This window comes from Polypterus senegalus, unplaced genomic scaffold, assembly GCF_016835505.1.
Source record: "Polypterus senegalus isolate Bchr_013 unplaced genomic scaffold, ASM1683550v1 scaffold_1252, whole genome shotgun sequence".
NCBI lineage: Eukaryota > Metazoa > Chordata > Cladistia > Polypteriformes > Polypteridae > Polypterus > Polypterus senegalus.
Genome location: NW_024377650.1, coordinates 1 through 23,021, shown reverse-complemented (window position 1 = coordinate 23,021; position 23,021 = coordinate 1). Strand labels below are relative to the sequence as shown.

General features: G+C 47.3%; 1 protein-coding gene across 1 annotated transcript; it reads right to left on the bottom strand.

Annotated features, from left to right (window-relative positions):
• Positions 1-376: 376 nt before the first annotated feature.
• LOC120519369 (complement C3-like) lies at positions 377-22,078 on the bottom strand (the record flags this gene model as incomplete). Its single annotated transcript, XM_039742459.1, has 19 exons — positions 377-565; positions 690-785; positions 2,164-2,323; positions 2,832-2,907; positions 3,772-3,975; positions 4,059-4,145; positions 5,686-5,746; positions 7,756-7,971; positions 8,054-8,193; positions 8,922-9,007; positions 10,531-10,645; positions 11,488-11,688; positions 13,748-13,819; positions 14,344-14,473; positions 17,768-17,923; positions 19,198-19,401; positions 20,636-20,848; positions 21,429-21,575; positions 21,905-22,078. Coding segments are annotated over 19 exons (2,712 nt in total), but the record flags the coding sequence as incomplete, so codon positions are not given.
• Between the last annotated feature and the right edge of the window lie 943 nt (positions 22,079-23,021).

The window sequence follows — 23,021 nt, the reverse complement described above, 5'->3', positions numbered from 1 at the left end:
CACAGGCCGTTTGCAAAGCTGCGCTGTCCGAGTCCACAGAAGGATCGTCGGCAGCAGGCTCTCCTATTGGACGTCTGCAGCTTTGTGCTGAGCAGAATACAAAGCCCAGAAAGTCCGATTTGTTTCCCCCCAACCGTATCCAAGGCGTGATGACCACCATGGAGCACCCGAGAAAGCAAAGAGCTGCGCTCACCCTGCGTATCACTGAGGGCGTCTGAGGTGTCGAAGGAGCCCAAAATGTCACCACTGCACTGATACCTGCTCTTAACATCGCACAGTAAATCGCACATTGATGGTCTCGAAGTTACCGTCTGTCAAATAATAACGATTTAGGTTCAGGCGATCTGCTGACAATCATCTAATCATTCATTCTGTTGTAAGAAACATGTCACTAGGCTGTGACACGCTTACCTGCCGAGGCAAACTTCATTAAAACGGGATCCTGGTGTTTCCGGCCACACAAGGCCAATGCATAGGACGTGATGGCCACCGTGTAGGGCTTTTGCAGGGTCAGAAGACGCCGATCCAGGAAACTTGCTGACTTTTCAATGCTGTCCTCCAGGCTCTAAAAAAAAAAAGAAAAAGAGCCTTAAACTCTTAAAATACCCAGGTACCCATTTTCTTACCCACCAGAGGAGTGAAACGTTCAGTTTTCAACAGGAGAACATCTGCATTGCAGCTTGACTAACCTGGACTTGACTTCTGCAGATCTCTTTGGATTCGGCCAAAGCAATGAGGACGAAGGCTGTGAGAGTCGCATCCGATTCTGAATTTCGTAGTCCTCCCTGTTGAGAGAGTTAGACGCGCATGAGAGAAATGAAAGTGAAGACGCCTTCTCCTCAGAGTGCCGGATCTCGAGTTTATCACGTGTAACAAGAAAGCCGGTAATGTCGCGCTAATCTAAGCGTCAGCCCCTTCTGTGCTCAAGGTGTCAACGTTTCCACTTCGGTTACATGATGTTTAGCTTTGTCACGTCAGCTTCTCCTTAAATTCCACTAAAGTCATCTCTAAATGAAGGAATGCTGCTGACGTTGACGATCTGAAGACCTGCGTGAAGACTTGAGGTGTTTAAAAGAGTAGGACAGGACGGGCTGCTTGCTCTGAAGAGGACAACACGCAGGGCCACTGGTGCCATCTCTCTGACAGAACAGCTTTTGATTCATGAAACGGCCTCATGTCTTAAAGACTTCATCATTTATTGAGCAAAGAAAATATTGCATTAATGCAAATCTGTAAAGGTTTTGTACAAGTTGTTCCCTTTAAATTTAAATTCCTTTAAAAAAGGCTGGATCAGAAAATGTTTGAATGAGAAAGGCCGAGGGCCTGAAACCAAAAAGCAGGTAAGGGTTAGTCACGTAACAGGCCAAAGGAATATGCGTCTACGCTAAAACAAACTCCACAAATCAAAGTACAAAAAAATGTGGCAAGCACGTGGTCAGAGTGAAAAAGTCTGAAATAGAAAAGTCAATTCTGAATTATCCTCAAGCCAGGATACCAGGCTGCCATCTTTAATAGGCAGGAGGGGAAGACGAGATACAACATATGACTGATGCGACTGTCCCTGAGTCACGTGAGCGACGAAGGCCACCACCATCATGAGCAATATGGCCGGGCCAAGGATCAAGACACACAAAATGGTGGTGTCTGTGAAGACACAAGATACAAACGAATTAAGAGATCTACTGTAACGTACGGCAAAAAGGGCAGCGGCCTCCTGATAGCTCTCCGCCATTTTGTATTTGTAATTCAGGGTCCTTTCTGCTCAAGGAGCCCATCTGCACTTTTCTACCCCAAAGTCCATTTCTCAAGTGATTGTTTGCTTCTTTCTGAATTTCTTTTGCTGCCTCCTCAATATTTGCTGTTCTTCAACAGATATGTCAGAATCATGCAAAGGATCAGAAAGTGCGACGGTCCAGTGGTGGTCTCCTCTTAGCTGTACTCGTTGTCTCCGACGCATTAGCGGACGTCACATCGGCTGCCAAAGGAGTCAAGCTTCAGACTCATCCACGGGTCCTGAACTTTCTCGATTTTGAGAAACCAAAGTAAATGAGGCCGTATACTTTGCTGTTGTCTGCTATTAAACAGTCAATTAGTTTAGTTCAGCAAGATCTCCCTTTCCTAAGCCTAAGCTGTCTGTCATTTTATCTTCCCTCGATGACATACCACCATTTCTCCGTGATACACAGGCGCGTCCTCCCTGAAGATTCCATCGGTTTGCTGCTTGTTAAGAATGAGCCACTTGACGGCACCACACAGCACTTTGTCGTCGATTGATATCAGAGAGTAGGCCATGGCGAACACCTTCGCCACATAGGCTGTCAACCTGGATGGAAGAAATCACATGTCACACGTCACAAACAACTGCAAGTGCGTTCATCATGACTACGGTTTGAAGCTTGAGAAGAAGCCCACGGCATTCTGATCTCAACTCACAGCCCCAATCAGACAGCACTGGCGACATTTTAATTATTGGTTTGACACAGTGGCTTCAAAGGAAAAGCGTTAAATAAAACGGAGACTCGCGAATGTAATGATTTACAAACGTTTAGGTTTAGGAGCAGTAGGGGTTACCCATGAACAGAGTATTCTGACATCATGCCATCATTTTAGTCAACTCCTTACGTATGCAGACGTGATTCTCTAGCGGAGCGCACGTCTGTCTTTAAACCACCGAGGTGTGTCATCTCCTAGTCTTGAGCACAAAGTATGTGAACACTGCTGCCCACGTGGGGCTCTCAGCTGTCCCTCATCGCTCATCACGTCTGCTGAGGATGCAATGAGGGGTTACCTTCATCGGTAAACGGCGCCATATTGAATAACTAAGATATTACCAGGTACTCGAAGGACTTGTGATCCATGCACCGTATGAGTTGTCAGGCTTCCGGAATGCCAGCTCCTGCGTGTAACCTAAAGATCGGGGGGACACCAAAAATGACAGTTCACTGTTTTGTGCAAAAAAAAACTTTGGGTGAAAAGCGCCCAACAACACATGCAACGTTAAGGGGATTAATAACCAACCACCCGTCATCCATCATCCGACCCGCCATATCCTAACTACAGGGTCACGGGGGTCTGCTGGAGCCAACACAGGGCACAAGGCAGGAAACAAACCCCGGGCAGGACGATAAATAGCCAAAGAATTATTAATGACGATACTGTCAGCTGAGGAGCAGTTCACAAGTAAGGACGTATTTGAGAAACTGAGCAGAGCTGGGCATCCTGATGCCCCAGAGAGTCCACTGGCCACAGGGGAGGGAGGAATGCGATTAAAAAGAGACAACACTGTTCATATTACTGCATACAGTAGCCAATGAAAAAAGGCAAGCAACTGTAAAGCAAAGTATAAGCGGCCATGCCCCAATTCTCTCTTCTCTTCCATATTATGCTCAACTATGCAGCGACTCGACAGCAAGTCTCCAAGCGCGGCCCCTGCTGGACTTACTGGAGGCTTTAGGACCATCTTCTGGAAGGCAGAGGAGTTAAAAAGACACAGTGGAGGTGAGCTGAGCAGAATGGCGGCTCACGAGTGACGGTGAGAGCTCAGCTGATGTGCCCAGGAAGCGTTCGCTTTGCATTGCTTAGGGCCGCCATTGCACTTCTCCTTTAGCTTACACTTCAGGGCTGCCTTTGTAATCCAGGGGTCCCAGTTGTGTGGCTGACCACTGGCAATGATTGAACAAGGATGATGGCGTAATAGTCAGAAAGGGAGGGCACAAAGGCACCGCGGTAGCCACGTCTATCAGTAAATTCAGTAAGAACGCGTGGCCTTACCTTGAGTGATGTATTTGATGGCCTCTGCTCGTCGTTGTAAGCTCACTTGCTCCCACTGGTTGGTCTTGTCCAGATAATGAGTTGCAATGACAGGTGGTGTCATCGTAATCATATTCTGCTCTCCACAGCCATACGGCACTCGGATCAGGTTAGCCAAATTGCTCCCACCGATGGCACTCTCAACGGTTTCTGCCAGAAGGTTACCTGTTCAACAATACGAGCGATGAGAGTCCGCTGTATGCACAATGACAGAACACGGGCCGCTGGCGGCTGTTTTGAACAGTTACCTGTTACAGAGATGAACGTCTGAGCTTCTGTGTCGGGAACTATTGAGCGTACGTCCACTTTGGGAATGAACTCATTTTGTACTCCACCTGTAAAACGGAGCAAACGCTGAGAATCAGAGCACCAGAAACGCATGGCGCTGAGAGACTTCACTGCCTCTCACATACAAATGAACAGGACATGCAACGTTCACGATTCACGGAGACCTAAAGGTTAACTGGAGCCCCACTGCCAGCTCTCGGGCCGTCCACTGGACATCCTGTGCATAGGATACGGTCAGGCATTCCCTCCATCGTGGGACTGAAGCCTCCTTTAGGGCCAACTGTCAAAGGAGCTGCCAACTCTGTTAGGCCAAAGTGCCACCCAGAGTGCCTACAGCTGTGACCAGGGCACACTACAGGAGAAAGGGGTTGCTAGGGGCAGAGCTCCTGCCAATCTCCTGGCACAGGGAGCTTGAAATGGACCTGGATGTTTCAAATTGTACACTTCTGCTCCCCGAGATTGCGGCTCCATAATGCCCACACTAACGAGGCTAATAGGGTCATTAGTGTCACATGTACCGAGTCCACTCTAATTCTTCCTTGCACATGCTAATCAACATGGACTGTGTCATCACTCTCCCACCCCAAGAACGCAGAAGACGGGCAGAACTGCCTCACCTCACAGCTTGCCGAATAAACTTGAAATGAAGGGCTCTCCAGCTACGCTGCCCTCTAGTGTCTGGGCACTGTCACTGGTTTACGCGGTCACTGCCATCTGTACCACAGGGTACAATCAAATTCTTACTTGGACGTGCTGATCAGCATGCAACACATGAATGGTGGGAATGACTACTGTGACAGGCCCCGGCCGGGACGCCCCTGCAGCATATGTTCTGGGGGGGCAAGCATGGGGGATCCAATACCTCCCCCTGGACGCTAGATGACAGCCTCCCTGGCTTGCAGTGGTGCCTCCCGCAGGGCTTCATGGGAGTTGGAGTTTGGTGCAGCCCTGTTGGGTTCCGCAGGCGCCGCCAGCGGGTGCTGCAGTGGGAGCTGCTGGGCTCTTTGTGGCACACCCGGACTCGGCAATCAAGCACCTGGAGCACTGATAAAAGGAGCCAGTGGGCACCGCTCGGGAGCCGGAGTCGGGAGGAGGAGGAGGAGAGTGTTATAGTGTGTGCTTTATTTTGGGGTGCTTGGGACACGGGGAAGACGTGGATCTCAGCTGAGGAAGAAATAAATCTTTGTGTAGATTTTACACGTGCCTCTGTGTCCGTCTGTGTCGGGTCGGGCGGATATATAGCGCCTTTTACACTACCTTACCTCGAAACTTAAAGAACAAGTAATTATATAATTAAATATTAAAAACAAAAAAAGCAATCAAACATAATGCCCTGGTTCAGCTTTTGTGCACAATCAGCATAGCTCAGTTAACTGTGTGATGTACACAAGTCAACTTCACAGTTGTTATCTGGAGCGGAAAGAGACAGAACACATTTTTGATGTCATTTTTTAACCATATATATTAACACAGTTAGTGATTTAATGAAAGCTGAATCTACATCTAGTTTCATTTTTCAAGTGGCAGGACGTGTCTTTGCTTTGCTGAGCTCAGTATTTACCTGCTGGTACACCAGAGAAAGCTCACCTGCTTTAACGGGATCCAAGACAATATTCCTGACCATTTTCTTTACCTGCATTCCATCTGGCTAAAAGTAAGAAGAAGAAGAAAAACCAATACAAATAATATTTAAGATGTCTGCTGAGAGAGAAGACAAAACGTTAATGATCAAGAGTGGTTAGCTCATACATAGCAAGGACTGCATTTTGTACTAATCATCCTGCAGAGAGCGATCGGATTTATTACGTCTTTATGAATTTGTTCTTCATTGAGGTAGAAAAAGAATTAAACTTGTGCACAGAATTATGTGACGGACTTTAATGAGAAATGCTGACCTCTTGATACGAACACAACACCCTGAGATTTTAGAAATGACTGAATTCTTAATAAGTAAGGATTATTAATCTAAGCAAACAAATCTAATCTAATGAAGATATTAAAGCTATAAGAATGTAATCTCTTTATAACTAATGTGCTGAACTATAAGAGACAGCTTTAAACTGTGTGTGTGTGTGTGTGTGTGTGTGCCCCGAGGACTCTTTAATAAACTCTCTGCGCTCCTGTGTCGAACCCTAACCCTAACCCTAACCCTAACCCTAATTTGTCGAACCCTAATTTACATAATCCCTAACCCTAACCCTAACTTACGACACTCCAGGTGTGACCTCCTCTTCAGCTAATCAACAAGTCTGGTGATAAACGAGAGGATTTTTTCCTTTGTGATCAGGCTGTCTGTTCTGACCAGTCGGTGGTCGGTGGTCCTGAGCCGGGGGGCAGCGGCAGCCTCTTTAACTCTCCAAGAATAAAGAATAAAGAAATTGCTTTTTATCTTCAATTGGTTTTTGTCACCCGTCGTTTTGGACTTCAGCGTCCACAAGCTGCTCTAAGTCGACACTAAACCAGAGAAGCAGCGGTGTTTGTCTGTATCTCATCGCTGACAATGTCCTCTTCTTTTAATGAGCATGATTTGCACTATTTACTCTTTAATTCTACTTCATAACTACTTAGTAGATCTTATGTTTCATTGAGCAGCAAACCCGTCGTCTCATGGGCACTCAAGATCTTTCGCTTTCACCTCTTTACTCGGGCGGCCGTTGATTGAAACACTTTTAGTCTTCCTCCAGGTTTACAGGCTACACACGTCAATGCGACACCCAGCTTTTCAATTCCAAATGTCATTCCTAAGTACGTGTGACACGGTGACGGCTGACTGTCCCTGCGCTCGGAATGCCCCTCAGGTAAGGAGTGACCCCCCAGTCCTGCACAGCCTTGCGTGCTTCAGCTGTAGCAGAGGGGCCACGGCGGACCCCCCAATCTCCGTCTCTGTGACTTGACTTGTAAGGCCGCTCGCTCTGCTCTCCCAGCTGCGCTCTTACGCTTTGATTTCGCCCTGTCGATTGATTAACAAATTTGTCATATCATTCTTTAAAAGGGACCTTCAATTGTAGTATTAAAGATCCTGTAATAAACAATTTGTATTATAAAAAGAATGATTTGTGACGCAGTATTAAAAAAAAAGAAAGCAAAAACAACGCAAACGGGTTTTGATAAAATACACAGATCCTAAAAATGCGGTGTGGCTTTCTACAGATGAACAGACTTCTGAGGGAGCTCTCGAATGTGCGTGTGTAACAAGTGGTGCTCCCATCATCTCCATTGGGCTCCATTGGGCTCCATTGGGCTCCTGGGATGTCAGATCTTGTCTCCGCTGTGCAACGAGTGCAGAAAGCCGCCATGTGAGCCGATCGAGTCTCGGCCTCCTGATTGTGAGGCTGCCTTTTCTCATCTACAAATGTGCCAGCAGTCACCTTCTCTTTACGTCAGGTGATCAAACTACTCGGGTTCAAGAGGACTATTCCAGAACGTTCCGGCTCAATGTCCTCAGCGTCTACCAAAAATCCATTTTGTAGTCACGTGCGTAAAGACATGCACCTGTAGATGCCACACGGGCTGGATGGGCATCCGGGCCAGGAGAGGGAACAGACCTGGAAGGAAGCCCGTGTGGCATCTACACACCTGTAGAAACGGGGCAGAACAGGTGTGGTGGTGCAGTCAGGTGACTCTCACAGAAACACACACACATGACAAGGTCCTCACCACCACGCGCAGCTGTTTCTTCACACCATCAGCCACGAAATCCCCAAAGGCTTTCCCAGATGCCTTCACTTCAATATCAATCTTTCCCAGCTTCATAGGAATAATGATGAATGGCACCGCTCGTGATGACAGCCTGTTAATTTTCACAATCTCGGAGTATTTCTTTTTGTTTGCCATGCTGCACAGTTGGCTATTGGGCATCCACTCCACACGGACCTGTGGAAGGACAAGATGGGCTGTGACTTATTCAGGTGATTTATGACAGGCGATTGGAAACAAGAGGCCAAGCCCCACTCACCTCAATGTCGTCGTCATAGTAGTTGTAGAGCACGGCCTTGATCTCCACCTGCTCATTTCGGACCACCGAGTATGGCAGCCGCAGGTCGATAAAGAAATCCTTCTTCACGGTGATCTCATAAGGATCTGCCACACAGATACCTGAAGAAGAAGAAGAAGACGATGACGACGACGCTGCTCAGGACAGAACTTCTCTTCTGCTCCTGAGCACAAGCCTGGTGGCCAATGACAGCCCCCCCCCTCCCAGTCCTGTGTCACAGATGTCAACTACGGTTACGTGTGGGGTGACCTTCTGCTCGACAGACCAGGCCATCGTCTAACTCATTTAGTTCACATTGGAACATTTCGAGGCAGAACTTACCAGATTGTTTTCTTTCTTTCATTTTATTTTATGACAGTTAATAACATTACTTTATTATTAGATTTGTATCATGACGCTATATTAATAAAAATGAAAAAGAAGCCACCATTTTGTGCTTCGTGGAACGTGAACACTGCCGTACTGTTTAGAGCTGCTGCTGTGGGGTCACCATTGTCACATGTATAGAGTGCGGTGACATTCTCACATCTGTGCCAAACTGGCCCTGTGTGTGTGACTGGAGGCTGGTGCCCCATCCATGGAGCTGCTTTGTGCCCAGCACTGCCAGGGTACATGCCATTAGTATCACATGGTATAGCAGGCCTGAAGAAGGACATTTTAAAATGGCACTGTACCAAAGTTATGCTAATTCCAGTAGCAAAATGAAGTGAATGGCTGCACACAGGCACCTCGGGCTCCCAAATTGATTTAATATGTCATCGTCCCCTGAGCGCCACTCCACAGTCTACACGTGCTGTGCTACTCGGACACAAGAGTCACCAATGCCTACCCTTCTTTGCAGATAAGCTGATGGCCAAGACCTCCCATGTTGTGATGGAGTCTTTCAGGAAGCTTCTCACATCTTTTGTGACCAAACTAAAAAGAAAGAAGAACCCAGAAAAAGTAAAAAAAAAATAAAAATAGGCTACCCAGGACCAAAAGTGTTCATACTTTATATTGACATTGATCTTCTACTTCAGATGACTACTCTGAATAAATAGCTTTTGAGAAAGTGAAAGCTGCTTGATTTCTGCTTATAAGGAATAAAACAAACATTTCTAGGAAGAAAGGAGCACTTTGAGAAAAAATCTGGTAAAGAACAATTCCTAATATTGGCACCAGCAGAGCCGCGTGACCCTGTGTGAGGATATAGCGGGCTGGACAATGGCTGACAAATCCTAATAGGACGTGCCAAAAAACACCTAATCCAGAAAATAAAATCATTTTATTACTCATAGAAGATACTGTGAAGGTGGGCACAAGGAGAAGACAAAAATGAAGAAAAGCCCACAGATCCCGGTGCCCCATGAGGCCCGTTTGCACAGGCGTCAAGATTTCTTTCGGAGGTTTCCTGCTGGTCTGCACATCCACCGCCTTCCCGGCCATCTCACCTGAGCGGCCTACACGCGGTGCCTTTGCCACGCGGGTATCTCTAAACTTTAAGCAAATCCCCGGGGTCCCTATAAACGAATGGGACCAACAGGCCATCTTTTTTGTTCTTTAGAGCTCCTCATACAATTTCTCATATTAGAAATTTGTTAGTTTTCGCATACCCCTTGGGGTCAGCCATTGTATAGCGAGCGCCCCTGGAGTAACTGAAGGTTAAGGGTCTTGCTCAAAGGCCCAGCAGAGTAGGATCTCTTTTGGCAGTGACGGGGACTCGAACCAGCAACCTTCTGGACACCAACACAGCTCCTTAGCCTCAGAGCCACCACTCTGCCCCAAATGCTGCCCTTTCACATTCAAGCTGTGGTCTTCAGTTAAAGAGACCGAACCACAAAGTCCTCCTGACCTGTCAGAGGCAGCTACACATTGAAGAACTCCAGCAGAGTCACATGTTCTGTGAAGATCTGCAGGAGTCCACCTTGACCAGCTGGTTATGGCAGACCATCCTCTTATAGCCCACCCTGGACCCCTGACTCTTAATTCACGTCTGCATTGTAGGGGGTTTCTCCACCAACTGGAATTCAGAGCAGACCCACAGATGGGCTAACATGTGACAATATAAAATGTGAGGGAGTGAAGACCTACGATACAGAGGACACACAAGCCACACGTGTCCATTGGTGCCAACGTTCAATACTACATACTGGATAAGAGAAGGAAGCTCAAAGACGTCTGTTGGAGGACATACATGGCGGGCGAGTCTTTAGAAATACTCAGTTAGAAAGAGTTACTGGGAAACAAGCAAAGAAACCGTCCAGGGATATTCTGCAGAGCAGACCTACTGCTGGTTTTCACTGCTGCACCACTGAGGCTAAAGGATGGGCATCGTTGGCACCTACAAGCAGCTACTAATAACTTAATAGAAGACGAATCCCACATATCTTTCAGGAATTCATTTTAAGACCAACAAGACCTTAAAGTTCATTGAGGTTGCATGCATTGACTTAACGCACCCGTCTCTGTCTCCAGCGCCATCTGGTAGTGATTCAATCTGCCACAACCAACTTTCAGGGAACTCAGTTCTGGAAACAATTTCATCGTCATTCAAGAAACGGTCGTCTTCTTCACCTGAGACATAAAAGTAGAGAGACGCATTAGCAAAAGGTTTGCATGTCCTCCCACTGATGCTGGGCAGGACTCCAGGGGCAGCACCCTGTGCCCGCTGAAGTAATGCTGAGTAATGCGGATGGATGCGATTCTTTAGCAAGGGGTTTATGGTAAGAAAAGTCATCGACCTGTCAGCCAAATCCGACAGCAGCTTCAGCAATTCCTCAAAGATTCAATTCAACGCTTGAGTGGCATAGAAATGGTGTGAGCAGCACCAAGGCTGTCTGGTGTCTGCTGCCATCTTAGTAACCTCCGCTTACGTTAAAGCATCCATCCATTCCTCCATCATCCAACTGGCTGTATCCAAACTACAGGGTCACGGGGGTCTGCTGAAGCCAACACAGGGCGTAAGGCAGGGAACAAACCCCGGGCAGGGTGCCAGCCCACCACCTGCATGTCTTTGGACAGTGGGAAGAAACCCACGCAGACACGGAGAGAACATGCAAACTCCACACAGGCAGGGAGGACCCGGGAAGCGAACCCAGACGGGTCTCCTAACTGCGAGGCAAAGGTGCCACCCACTGCGCCACCGTGCCACACATTAAAGCACCTCAAAAAAAATAAAGATTTGTGAATTTGAAAGGTCACTCAAAAACAATATGGCACGGTGACAGTCAAGATCTCCATTGGTGAAGCAACACGCAGGCTTCCTTGTGGATGTTCATCAGCAATATGGCCGGCCTGCTGACCTTCGTACCTCTCAGAGTGAGGTGTCGTGCTAGACAAACTGCGATGAAGCACATGATAACGAGCTGCGCCAGCCCAGGCAGCCATTGTTGCGATTGCGTGTAGCGAGGACTTACTGCGAGCCAAGATCTGCTCCTGCTGCCTGGCCAGCAGCCCTTTCTTTTTGGTGATCTCTATGCAGCAGTGGAGGAAGGCCTCAACGCACTCCTTGCCCGCCGCTATGTACTCGGATCTCTGCTTGCAGTTGAAATCCATGACAATCTCATTCATGCCGTCCATACAGCACTTCTTCAGGAAGCCGTCAGGATACTTGCCGGCTAGAAGGAGACACAGAAGCCAAAATTCACAATCAGGTGGGTGAGAAACTCGACGGCGTAAGTCCATCACGACGAACTTTAAAAATGAACGCAATCCTAGTCGAGCAGAAGACCGTTTCGCTGTTCTTCAATCGCACTCTCCATTTTGGGTTTTTTGGTCCATCACTTCAGCAGTATTCTGTGTTACATTTTGCCCGCAGGGCCTTTTAATAAAATCTCCCAGTTTTGATATTTTTACTGGGCACATACAATACGGTATCTACAGTATGCTGGCTCTGTCCTCACTGTTATCATCTGGGCCATATGCTCTTTGATTTATTTGACTTTAATATTACGTCTGTTCTTATTTTAGCCAAGCTGGAAATTTACACTGCATGAGGTCGCCATCCACAGGGTACTTAAGATGCCAGTGTGCTGTATGTGGCATCCAAGATGAGGAATTCTAAGGCCAGTTCTATGCTGTACTAGATAACGTCGGCCTAAGAGTCGGCCTTCCTGTTTCAATTTCTCTCTCGTTTTATCTTCGGGCGGTGGTCCGTTTCTGTCCCTGGACCACCTGCAGTTGCCTACCATCTCCTAAATGCTTGCCTGATCTCTAAACACGCTGTTGATGGCACAATATAAGAAGCGATTGATCGATTGATCGATTGATTGATGACATGCCCTGATCTTGTAATTGGTTTCTAAAGCTCCTGACATTGTGGACTTTAATACACAACACAGAAACTGCAGAGAGCCAAAGCCCCCTTTCACGACCCACTTGGGCGAAACCCCGGGCCATCTTAAATTCCAGTTCCAAAATGAAAACAGCTGGGCGTTTAATGAAAGGTCCACTGTCATGAAGGAAAGGCCCGGTCACTCGAGCATGTGGTGCCACAAGCCGCTTTAAAGCTCATGCCCAGACACGTTAGGCCTGTCACAAAACTCACTGGCCTGTAGGGGGCAGCCTCTCAGAGGTCCACTTCGTATCTCCACCCTAACCCTAACCCTAACCCTAATGTGCTCCCCGTGACGAGTCCTTCACTCCTGATGCTACAGACACCCTTAGTAAGGCCCTCGTATGGAGCTGCGGGTCGCTTTATTTCCTCAGTAATCTAATATGCCCTAATATGTCAGCTGAAGGCCTATTTCCAGTGCTAGAGAGACCCTCTCTCAGTTTTTAATCCGTGTATTTTTTTATATACTTGGCTTTCGGATGCAGTCTGCATTTTCTACATGAAACAAAACCCTAAACAGCAGGCAGTACGTGACATCATGCGTAAGTCGAGTACGATGGCGGTCTCAGGCTCATTTGAGTGGAGCTCTTCTTTGCATTACAGCATCGCCGGTGATTCTTCTTCGTATGCACAGCACTGACTACAACATAATAAAACGCTACCGTCTGCGTCTGTGTGCCTGCTCCCTCTGGGCAATCCGATTGGTCGGTTTGCCTTTGGTCTGACTGGTCAGTTCCTCGGTCAAATGTCGTGATGCAGACAGCAAGTGCCTGGCAGGAGCGGGTGACACAGAAGAGGATACCAAGAAAGGGCAGAGGAGGAATGCTGGGAGTCGCCATAACTCGCAGAATACAAATGGTGGGTAAGGGAGCCCATCTAATACGGGTGGGAGTCCAAAAGCAGACAGAAGGTAAGCCGTGAGCCTCGAAATGACAAAGTCGAGAAGGACGTCTTACAGGATTGCGACTGAGAGAGGAAGACACAAGAGGATAAGGAAGTAAGGCTTAAGACAAACACCTTAAATGCATTTTAATAAAATATTAAATAATGAAGCTGAGAGAAGCAGTAATGGAGAGACAGAAATTCTTATTCCAAAATCTCTTTAGTGATGTCTGAAAGTCACGGAATTGGCCTTGTGTCGTCTTTAGCTGTTAATAACACTAAAAATTCTCCGCATTTCTCTTCTCACTACTTAAAGTGCTCAGCAATTGCAGGTTAAGGGCCCAACAGAGCAGAGTCGCGATTGGCATTTACGGGATTCGGACCGCCAACCTTGCGAGTGCCAGTGCAGATCCCCAGCCTCCGAGCCGCCACTCGGCCTGGTCTATCAGCACCATACGTACCCAAACTTGTCTTCTCTGTAACCAAAACCAGCGAGCGCCGTCTTCTTTTGGGAGGCACAGGGCAGTGGGGATCTGTGGAAACACGCAGTTTAATTAGAGTCGGTTGGCAGAGAGGGATTCTGTATGTCTCTGTTCAATGAAGCAGGAATAATAAAAGAAATGCACAGTAGAACCGTAAGGTACGAAAATCGAACCTTTAAACTTACATTAACCGGGCAGTGGAATATGAAAAATAGCAAGAATAGTCAAATGACAAGCAGAGCAGCGTTGCTTTGGCTCACTCTGTATGTTTGAAGGTATTGGAATCACATAAACTGGCACATCTGACCCTGCTGCAGCCTCACACACAAAGTCTACATAACATTTCACGTTTCAAGTTCCTGTGCCCACTGGTACACCAGAGGTTTCTTTTAAAGCAGAACAAAAGCAAACATGCCAAGCCCAAAGCAGGCACATTCGGAAAATAAGAAAGTGCAAATCGCTTAACACCCTTCATCTCCATGCCATACTGGACAACTGAGAGAAGACAAATACAGTGGGCAGACTGGCGTAGGTCTTTATCAGTACAAAACACAGACATTAGACATGAGCCTCACCGGTCCGAGATTTTGTTTCAGCGTTAATGTTTGACTGGAAGATCAGGCCGGCGTCTTTGAAGACCCCCATGTTGTTTTCTCCACTTCCCGGGGTGCAGCCAATGTCATTTTTCTCAATGTGATCCCAGATCTGAGGGACAGAAAGCAAAAGCAATGACTCTCTTAGGATACTCTCTGTCTGTCGTCCAATAACGTGGCTGCCATTACGACAGAGAAAGTCGCAGCGTAAGGTGGGAATAAGACGAGGATGCTGGCTTTCCTGTGCGCTGTGATCCTGGCTTTCTATAGGGTGCCTACCATGTTACGTATTGCATGAAGCTGGCATAAAGAAGGCCATCTGATCGATGCCATCAAATTATAGAGTACTTATATCTATCTACTGTATAAAATTAGGCGTGATCATCTCGGGGAGTCCACCTGCACGTCACACCCTACTGACAAACAACATCATCTCGGTGACAAGCAAGCGGGCCACTAGGACAGCTGCTGTTAAATGATGGGCGCGCCCGCAGTGTGACAAGCAGGACACGCAGCTCAGCGGCAGCAGCTGATCCGTCCGCATCTCCTTAGCGGGCATTCTATTCAATAAGGGCGCGCACAAAAAGGCGAGCTTCAAAAGGGCGACCTCAATTGAGCGCGGCGAATAAAGGCGTTCGTGGATAATTTACTTCAAATGGCTCTGGAATATGTGAAGGTGCAGATCTACTCGTAGTCGGAGAAAGGAGAAAACTATCAACGGGAAACACATCTGGAAATGCACTGAATACGGGATCGGAAAATGTTCATCTCGCTGGTCCTACCAGAAATGGATTATTCGTCGAGAAGTTTGTGCGTTCGTTAATTGGATGTTTTAATATTCTTGCTTTCGCCTTTTTATACGTTCATCGTTGCCTTTATCTAATACATTTTCTGTAATAGTTTTGTTGTCTTTGCCTTTATTCGCTGTGCCCAATTGAGGTCGCCATTTTGAAGCTCGCCTTTATTTATTTACGCGCCCTCATTGAAGGATACCGGTCAAGTTTGGCTAATCATGCGCACCAAACGGAGACAACACAGAAGAAGTCTTTCTGCTCCCCAGGACACAAGTGAAGACCAACTGGCGCTGCGATGTCTCAATGAAAACCAACAGCAGGAGACGCGCTTTGTGTGACTGGCCTCTCGCTGGTCATAGACGCAGACATGTGCGGCCCAGTCGTGGCCACGGTTCACTTTCAGTCACCACTGCATCAGAATGCCACCCATTTTATAACATCTACACGTGACGTTACACGTTAGCATACAGACTGGCGCCAGTTAGTGTGGCTCAGACAGAGGGTAACGTTACTGGTCAAAGTACAATGCAGGTCTCAGTGGTTTAGTTCTTAACACAATTTGGACATTAAAGAGATCTTCACAGTCGATACATAAGAGGCTAAATAGAAATAACAAAGAAAACGCCAAAGCTGAACCCACGCGATACGCCCTAAAGCCGCAGCCATGGATGAGGTGAGGCACTTTATCAACTTAGACACAGAGATCGTAAAGTTCACGACGTTCTGATGACGTCACTAAAAAGGCCCTCTGTGATCTGGAAATGATAGACGGGGAAGGAAGGCACGGCAAGATTAACAAACCTCAGATCAACTACAAAGACCCTCAGATGAACTACGAAGACAGCAGCGGCAGGTAGCATTGATCCTGAACTGCCTAGAGACGTGAGTGAGCGCCAATAGAAACCCTGAATTTGAAATCACATATTAATCAGATTACTAGCAAAAGTTAGACGTCTTATAACCTCACAAGATGCTGAGACACGAGGTCACGCCTTTGTTTTCAGTCGACTTGATTTAGCGTAACGCACTCCTCTCAGGACCACCCATAAAAGACATCAATCGATTGCAACGAGTGCAGAATGGAGCTGCCAGAATTTTAACTAGGAGCAGAAAATCCGAGCACATCACGCCAGTCTGAGCGCCACTACACTGGTTGCCTGTGCCATTCAGCTTGTGGTCTACAAAGTCTTCGATAATCTGCTCCATGTCTTATACCTTACACTCCAAATCGTAACCTCAGATCTTCAAATGAGGCTCTGCTTAGAATTCGGAGGACTTGAAAGAAGTGGTGAGGCGGGCGGCCTTCTACTGTGACGCACCTCAAATCAGTTCGCCAGGCGGTTACGGTGGAGCACACTGCTGAGAACTCATGACTGTAACGTGGCCTTCTCGCAGCTTCATCTTAGTCTAATCCTGATGCTCTGTATATTCAATTCATTTTCATTACTATTCATGGTGGCTCCACAATGACCCCTACTTTCTCTTCTGTTCTCTTCTCTGGTCTGATCACAGCAGCGTGATGTCCCTCCATTGATGGATTAAAGACCAGAAGTCCACATGACCGTCATCATCAAGTCCATCCATGAGAACCCTGAATGCCCTGAGGACCGACTGAGGTCACTGATGTGAGGTAGAACGCCTAGAGGGGGCTGGTCAGGTGGTCTCGTGGCCTCGGACCCCCTGCAGATTTTATTTTTTTCTCCAGCCGTCTGGAGTTTTTTTTTATTATTTCTGTCCTCCCTGGCCATCGGACCACCTTACTTTTGTTCTATGTTAATTAGTGTTCCCTAATTTTAATTCTTCTTGATTTTGTCTTCTTTTCTTATTCTTCTCCATCATGTAAAGCACTTTGAGCTCCTCATTTGTATGAAACTGTGCGACAGAAATGAAGGTGTTGCTGTTGTTGTAACACCCAATTTATTTTCAGCACACACTCCACACCTCGGGCCGCTCCCTAACCATTAAAGAAATCCAAAGTGTGAAGTCCAAGTAATCCAAAGCCTCATCCGGACTACGGAGTGCAGTTTTGGTTTTTTTTTCATTTTACAAAGATATTCAAGCAGTCCTACAAACCGTGAAGAACAAGAACACCGAGAAATGTTGAAGAAGTGCAGGGTATGAGCTATGAAGACAGACTGAAGGACTTTAAAGAAGCACCGTTAGTGTGGTGGACCCCTGCTGTCGCTCTGAAGTTGGCTCTTCAACAGGAACATCGGAAATGAAACATTTCTTATAGAAAAGAGAAAGCGTTTCTTCACATCGTCTGCTCGATTGCAGCATTCTGGGGCCTTCAGAAGACGTCCTGGTGTTCTTAGCAAGGCATTGGGCTGAGCGGGGCTTTCCTCCCACCGTCCAAAGACATGCCAGTTAGGTGCGTTGGCGATCCTAAATGGTCCCCAGTGTGTCTGCTTGGTGTGTGTGGGTGTGTGCCCTGCAGGGGGTTTGTTTCCTGCCTTGTGCCCTGTGCTGGCTGGGATTGGCTCCAGCAGACCCCCGTGACTGACTGACTGACTGACTGACTGACTGACTGACGAACGCCGATTCTTCATCCCTCTTGTTCTAATGTCCTGCCAAGCAGCTAAAGGCCTGGCCTGTCGGTGGTTGTTACTCACCTTTGTCTGCGTCAGCTTGTTCTTGTTGTTTAAAACAAACACGGCCTTGTCCACAGCCACCAGCCCCACCTTGGCACCGGGGTCTCCTTTAATTTTGAAGCTGAAGGGTTTGCGAGGGCTGTACGTTTGTCCACCTCGCTCTGGAATTATTTGAAGCTGCCCATTGGAAAAAAGAAAAAAAAAAAGAAGAAGAAGAAGAATTCTGGGTGATCAGGAAGTGTGAGAGCTCCTGTCCAGTGGCGGCACATGGCATGCAAAGAAACGTGTCTGGACCTTCTGATGATGACAACTGGACTCTGGTGCTCAGTAAGAAAGAAATTCAATCATTGAAACAATTCTGTCTAATGGCATACGAGAAAATACTTATGTATTCAAACGTAAAAAAGGGAATATATATATATATACTGTATATGCAAAGCACAATGATTTTATTACTCCTGAGGTGGGCTGCTCAGTGCGCCCATAGAAGAAGGACAGAGGCCAGCAAGGTCCTGAAAGGGAGAAATCAGGCAGAAGTGCCCAGAAGTGCCAGAGACTGCTGCCCCTCTGTCAGAGACGCCATGGTGGATCAGAATGAAGCGTATAGTCAACAATTAAGAAAAGCTGGGCATGAAAAAGTCATTGTGACTCTCGAAGCCATCGGGTGACAGGGACCAGACAGAGATCAGTCTTGTCGGTCAAAGTGTCCTCATCCTAATCTTGGAGGAAACATTTAAAGACCCCCCGACTCCAGCCACTACGCTTTTGAGTTTTGGAGCAGTCAGGACTTACTGGCTTGAGATGGAGAAATAAGACTAGAGGGGGTGACAGAGGGGGCTCGAGGGGACTGGCGTTACCCCAGCTGGTAGATTGGCACCTCTGCAGGGTCCGCTGCTTATTTGGTGTTTTTGTGTTTCTCTTTTGCTCTTCACAGCCATGTGAGATGATGTTCAGTTTTTGTGAAATGACTCTTGGTTAGGGGGGACCCCATGAGAACGTCCCTTCTTATTACACTGGATGGTTTAACAGGTGCCAGTTATGGGGAACACAGAAACGACTCCAATAAAGAAAGAAACGAGGAGCATAAGTCTAAACACACAATGACATAGGCAGTCCAGGTACTAAAATACTGCGGTGGGCTGGCACCCTGCCCGGGGTTTGTTCCTGCCTTGTGCCCTATGTTGGCTGTGATTGGCTCCAGCAGACCCCCGTGACCCTGTAGGTAGGATATAGCGGGTTGGATACTGGATGGATGTACTGAAATACTCTCAATAATCTAAGGGGGCAGAATAAAAAAAAAAAGGCCCATTTTAACTACGTTTAGAGAAACAAAAAAAGAGAAAAGCGTGGGTTATGTGTGAACCTAAAATACTTCATAAAAAACCAAGTCACTAACGAGAACAAGGAAGTCGGAGCATTTCAGGGGCCTCCTGATCCTCCGTGAAAATTACCGTGCCCATGCAGGAATCCTTCACGTCCACCCAGACTGAGTCGGCCACGATTTCTCTTTGACCGCCAGCTGTCACGTAATAATAAGCCACAATGCGGAAAGAGGGGATCATCTCGCGGGTAACGAGCAGGGACATCGTAACAAGGGACTGTCCTTTCAGTCTCTCCTGCCTGCCCGCTTTCAGAAGGTTTCCTTTGTTTATAATCTGCAGAAAGAAAACAGGAATTAAATTAGGGCTCACCATCATCATGTGAACGGCGGCGCTTTCTACAATGAAAGAAGGCGCCCATTTAGGTTTCGATTAGCACCTAAAACCAAAGGTCTTAAAAATATTACCGGAAACATCTGAGCACCCAAAGTCATTAACGTTAGGGCTCTCTTTTTACATTAAAATCTTAGACTTCAAAGAAAGAAAGAAAGAAAGAAAGAAAGAAAGAAAGAAAGAAAGAAAGAAGGTCATCCTTAAGCAGATCTGCAATGTCTTCTCGGAGCTCTGACTTCTTCTACGTGAAGCTCCTCAGGTTTACAGTGTGAATGACTGAGGTGGGCTGGCGTCCTGCCCGGGGTTTGTTTCCTGCCTTGCCCTCTGCGTTGGCTGGGATTGGCTCCAGCAGACCACGTGACCCTGTTGTTAGGATATAGCAGGTTGGTCAATGGATGGATGGATAGACGGATGATAGACGTGTGAATGCTGTGTTTCCCCCAATGCAGAAAGTTCACCGTAGACTAAGCGGTCGATGGGACACGAGCTGAGGCTTTGATGCAATCCAGGGATTATCCTTTTAACAGGAATCATCTTCTGTACATCCTGAATTTTTGCATTGTTTAGTCGTGACTCCTGAGGAGCCCTGTTTGAAGGGCTTTAGACAGCCTGGCAATACGCTGGTAACGTGTGACACAACGAGAGGAGATAAAGACTGGTGGCCGTTGCCAGTCTACCTACCCAATGGCATTGCAGTGAGGACAGGCTTGGGCTGAAAGTCAGAAAGCTGTGAGCTCAAGTCCTACCGCATACAAATTCTATGGAGACCTGATCTCTGGAGCTAACCAGTGCTCTACTTTGATGGCCTTAGACGTGACTGTAATGTCTGATGCTGCTTTTCCGATACGCCCATTGGCGACTCGGTCTTGACATTACTTGACGTTACCACGTGGCTACCTACACCTGAGATGTGTGGGTTTAGGAGGAGGAGGAAGAGAAGAGTTTAGTCAAAGCTCATGCCAGGATCGAGACGGGGCAACAAGTCACAGCCCACAGTGTAGGAGGTGACCACCTAATCTTAGACGGAGAGGAGCTAATGATGAACGTCACACGTTAGCTTTAACAACACAGTGATAGCAAGATTACAACGGCGACCAGAGAGATAAAGAAAGAAGCAATAAATGAATAAAAAGCACAGACTCATCGATGGCTTGGAATTCCCAATGTAAGGACTTACCAGATATGAAAAGTATTTAATCGTGTCCTGAGTTTGTATGTCTTTGCTTTGGATGTTCAGGTTGATCTGTAGATTTTCTCCTGGCAGGAGTTCTGCAGCCTGGATGCCGATATGCAGGTAGTTGTTAGAATTTGACAGCGTTTGGTACGGCAAGGCCTCCATTCTTCCCTCCGCTTGGCGAGGCTCAGTAATCATTGGGCTTTTTGTTCTTACCTTGTGGACAGAAAATATTTTATTACAGATTTTCATTTCATGTTCTCCAGGCTCCTCACATTTATTATGGCTTGGTATCATTCATTATCGTAGACTTTGAAAGGCCTAGCATGGCGCGTGTACACGTATCATCATTTCTTACATATGGGAAGGAGAATCAAAATAAAAAGCACAAAAATCCACAAAGTTTGGGTTCTCTATGCAGTCAAGACCTAATGGCACCTCTCTGAAATGGAATCTTTCTGCCACTTTTTACCCATCGGCGGTGAGCTGGCGCTTTGTTTCCTGCCTTGCGCCCTGTGTTGGCCGGGATTGGCTCCGGCAGACCCCCGTGACCCTGTGTTAGGATATGGCAGGTTGGACGATGACTGACTGATTGACTTTTTACCCATGCGCTGTGTGGGCACTTCAGGCCTTGTCATTGTCCCTCACTGATTCGAATGACTTGTCTGACTGATGGCTCAGACTACGCTGATGACTTAAAGAGCCCAGGTGATGAGCTCTTCTAAAGAACACAAGGCGAGATCAGGCAATGGTCAGGCGTGGCTCTTTAAAATCAAGTGACGCGTCCCATACGTACGGTGATGCCGAGATTCCTTCCATCCCGGACTGTATTGATGGTCATCTTTGCAGTTCCTTCACTATTTGTTCTGGCAGTAACTTTGCCGGGGTTCCCTTCCACCTCCACGCTTCTAGCAGGAGATCCATCAGGATTTGTTATCAGAACCTTTCAAATGAAGGGAAAACGTTTATTCAGTAAAGGTACGGGACAAGCAATGAATCTCAAGCACAACCCTCAAGTCCTAGAAGATGTCAGAGCGACTTGCTAGTCTCAGCACTGATGGCATCAAGGAGAAACCCTTGTAAAGCTACTCAGCAGTCGCTCTCCTGGTGCGCAGAAGGCCCAATAGATCAGAGCCAGAAACCAACGAGCAGCATTCCTCCTGAACGGCCACCATGTTGCTTTAGAAACGCGTTACGCAGATCTTGACGTGCAGGCCTTGACCCTCAGACCATCAGGGATGAACCAATCACGCCAAGGAAATGTCATCTTACCATCACGTCAAAGGGCATTCCTGGCTTGAAGTACTTTGGCGTCTTGGTGAAGAGGACCTTATAGGGCGTCGTGACAATCTTTATTCCTCTCCTTTCTGCCTCCACCATATCACTGCCTACAGTAAAGGACAAGAAGGCTTGATCAGTTTGCACAGGCGTCCCTCTGTCGTGGATCTAATGACTCCCGCAGTCTGTCTCCTCTTGTAACCTGCGCCATTGCACACATGCAGCAGCTTGCGTTTGCCCCACTAAGGATGCCTACAATATTTCAATATTAATTATTAGAATTTATCCTGAGTCCACAATGCATGTCATTCCTAACCTTCACATCATTTCTAACTGTCCAGAATTTGTTCTCTCCATGATCTATCATCTAGTGTATACCGTTCACATATAAAATGCTGATATCTGCCTCTGTGTGTCCGTGTGTCCGTGTGTGTGTCCGAGCAATCCGATTGGTCAGTTCCTCTGTGACTGCTCAGTCAAACGTGATCGAGACAGGAAGTGCCGGGCAACGGAGACTGGCATACTGCCGAAAGGCAAAACAGGAACGGTGGGAGAAAGAAGAATAGGAGTGACGTTTATACGGCGGGTGACGGGGGCCCATCGACCACTGGGCGTAGTCGGAAAGCAGACAAGAGGCAATTACAGAGGAACGTGATGGAGACAAAAGAGCTTGAGACACACGAGGACATCGAAGGAAGGCATAAGAGACACGTAAAGAGTTTCAAATGGGTTTCATTACTGGTCTTCAGCAGGTGACGCAGCTACTTTATCAGATAAGAAACGTATTTAGGGGAAAAGGACCTCGATCTCCACGTGAAAACGAAAGGCTTTCAAGAAAGATACGGTTCACCGACAAAAGTGCGACGGACAAATGAGCGCCGACAAAACCGCGACGGACAAATGAGCGCCGACAAACCCCACTAAGTGGTTTTCGACAAATGCCCGCCGACAAAGTCACAAGAGAGGCCAAGAGAGTGGGACGCGTACGTGCGCATTATGCCACGTTATAACTGTTATAACTGCTGACGGCATGCCGCGAACAAATAACTCAGTCGAGGGTTGGCATAACGCGTCGTATACAAAGCGGAATTACCAGCAGTCAGGCAGCCAG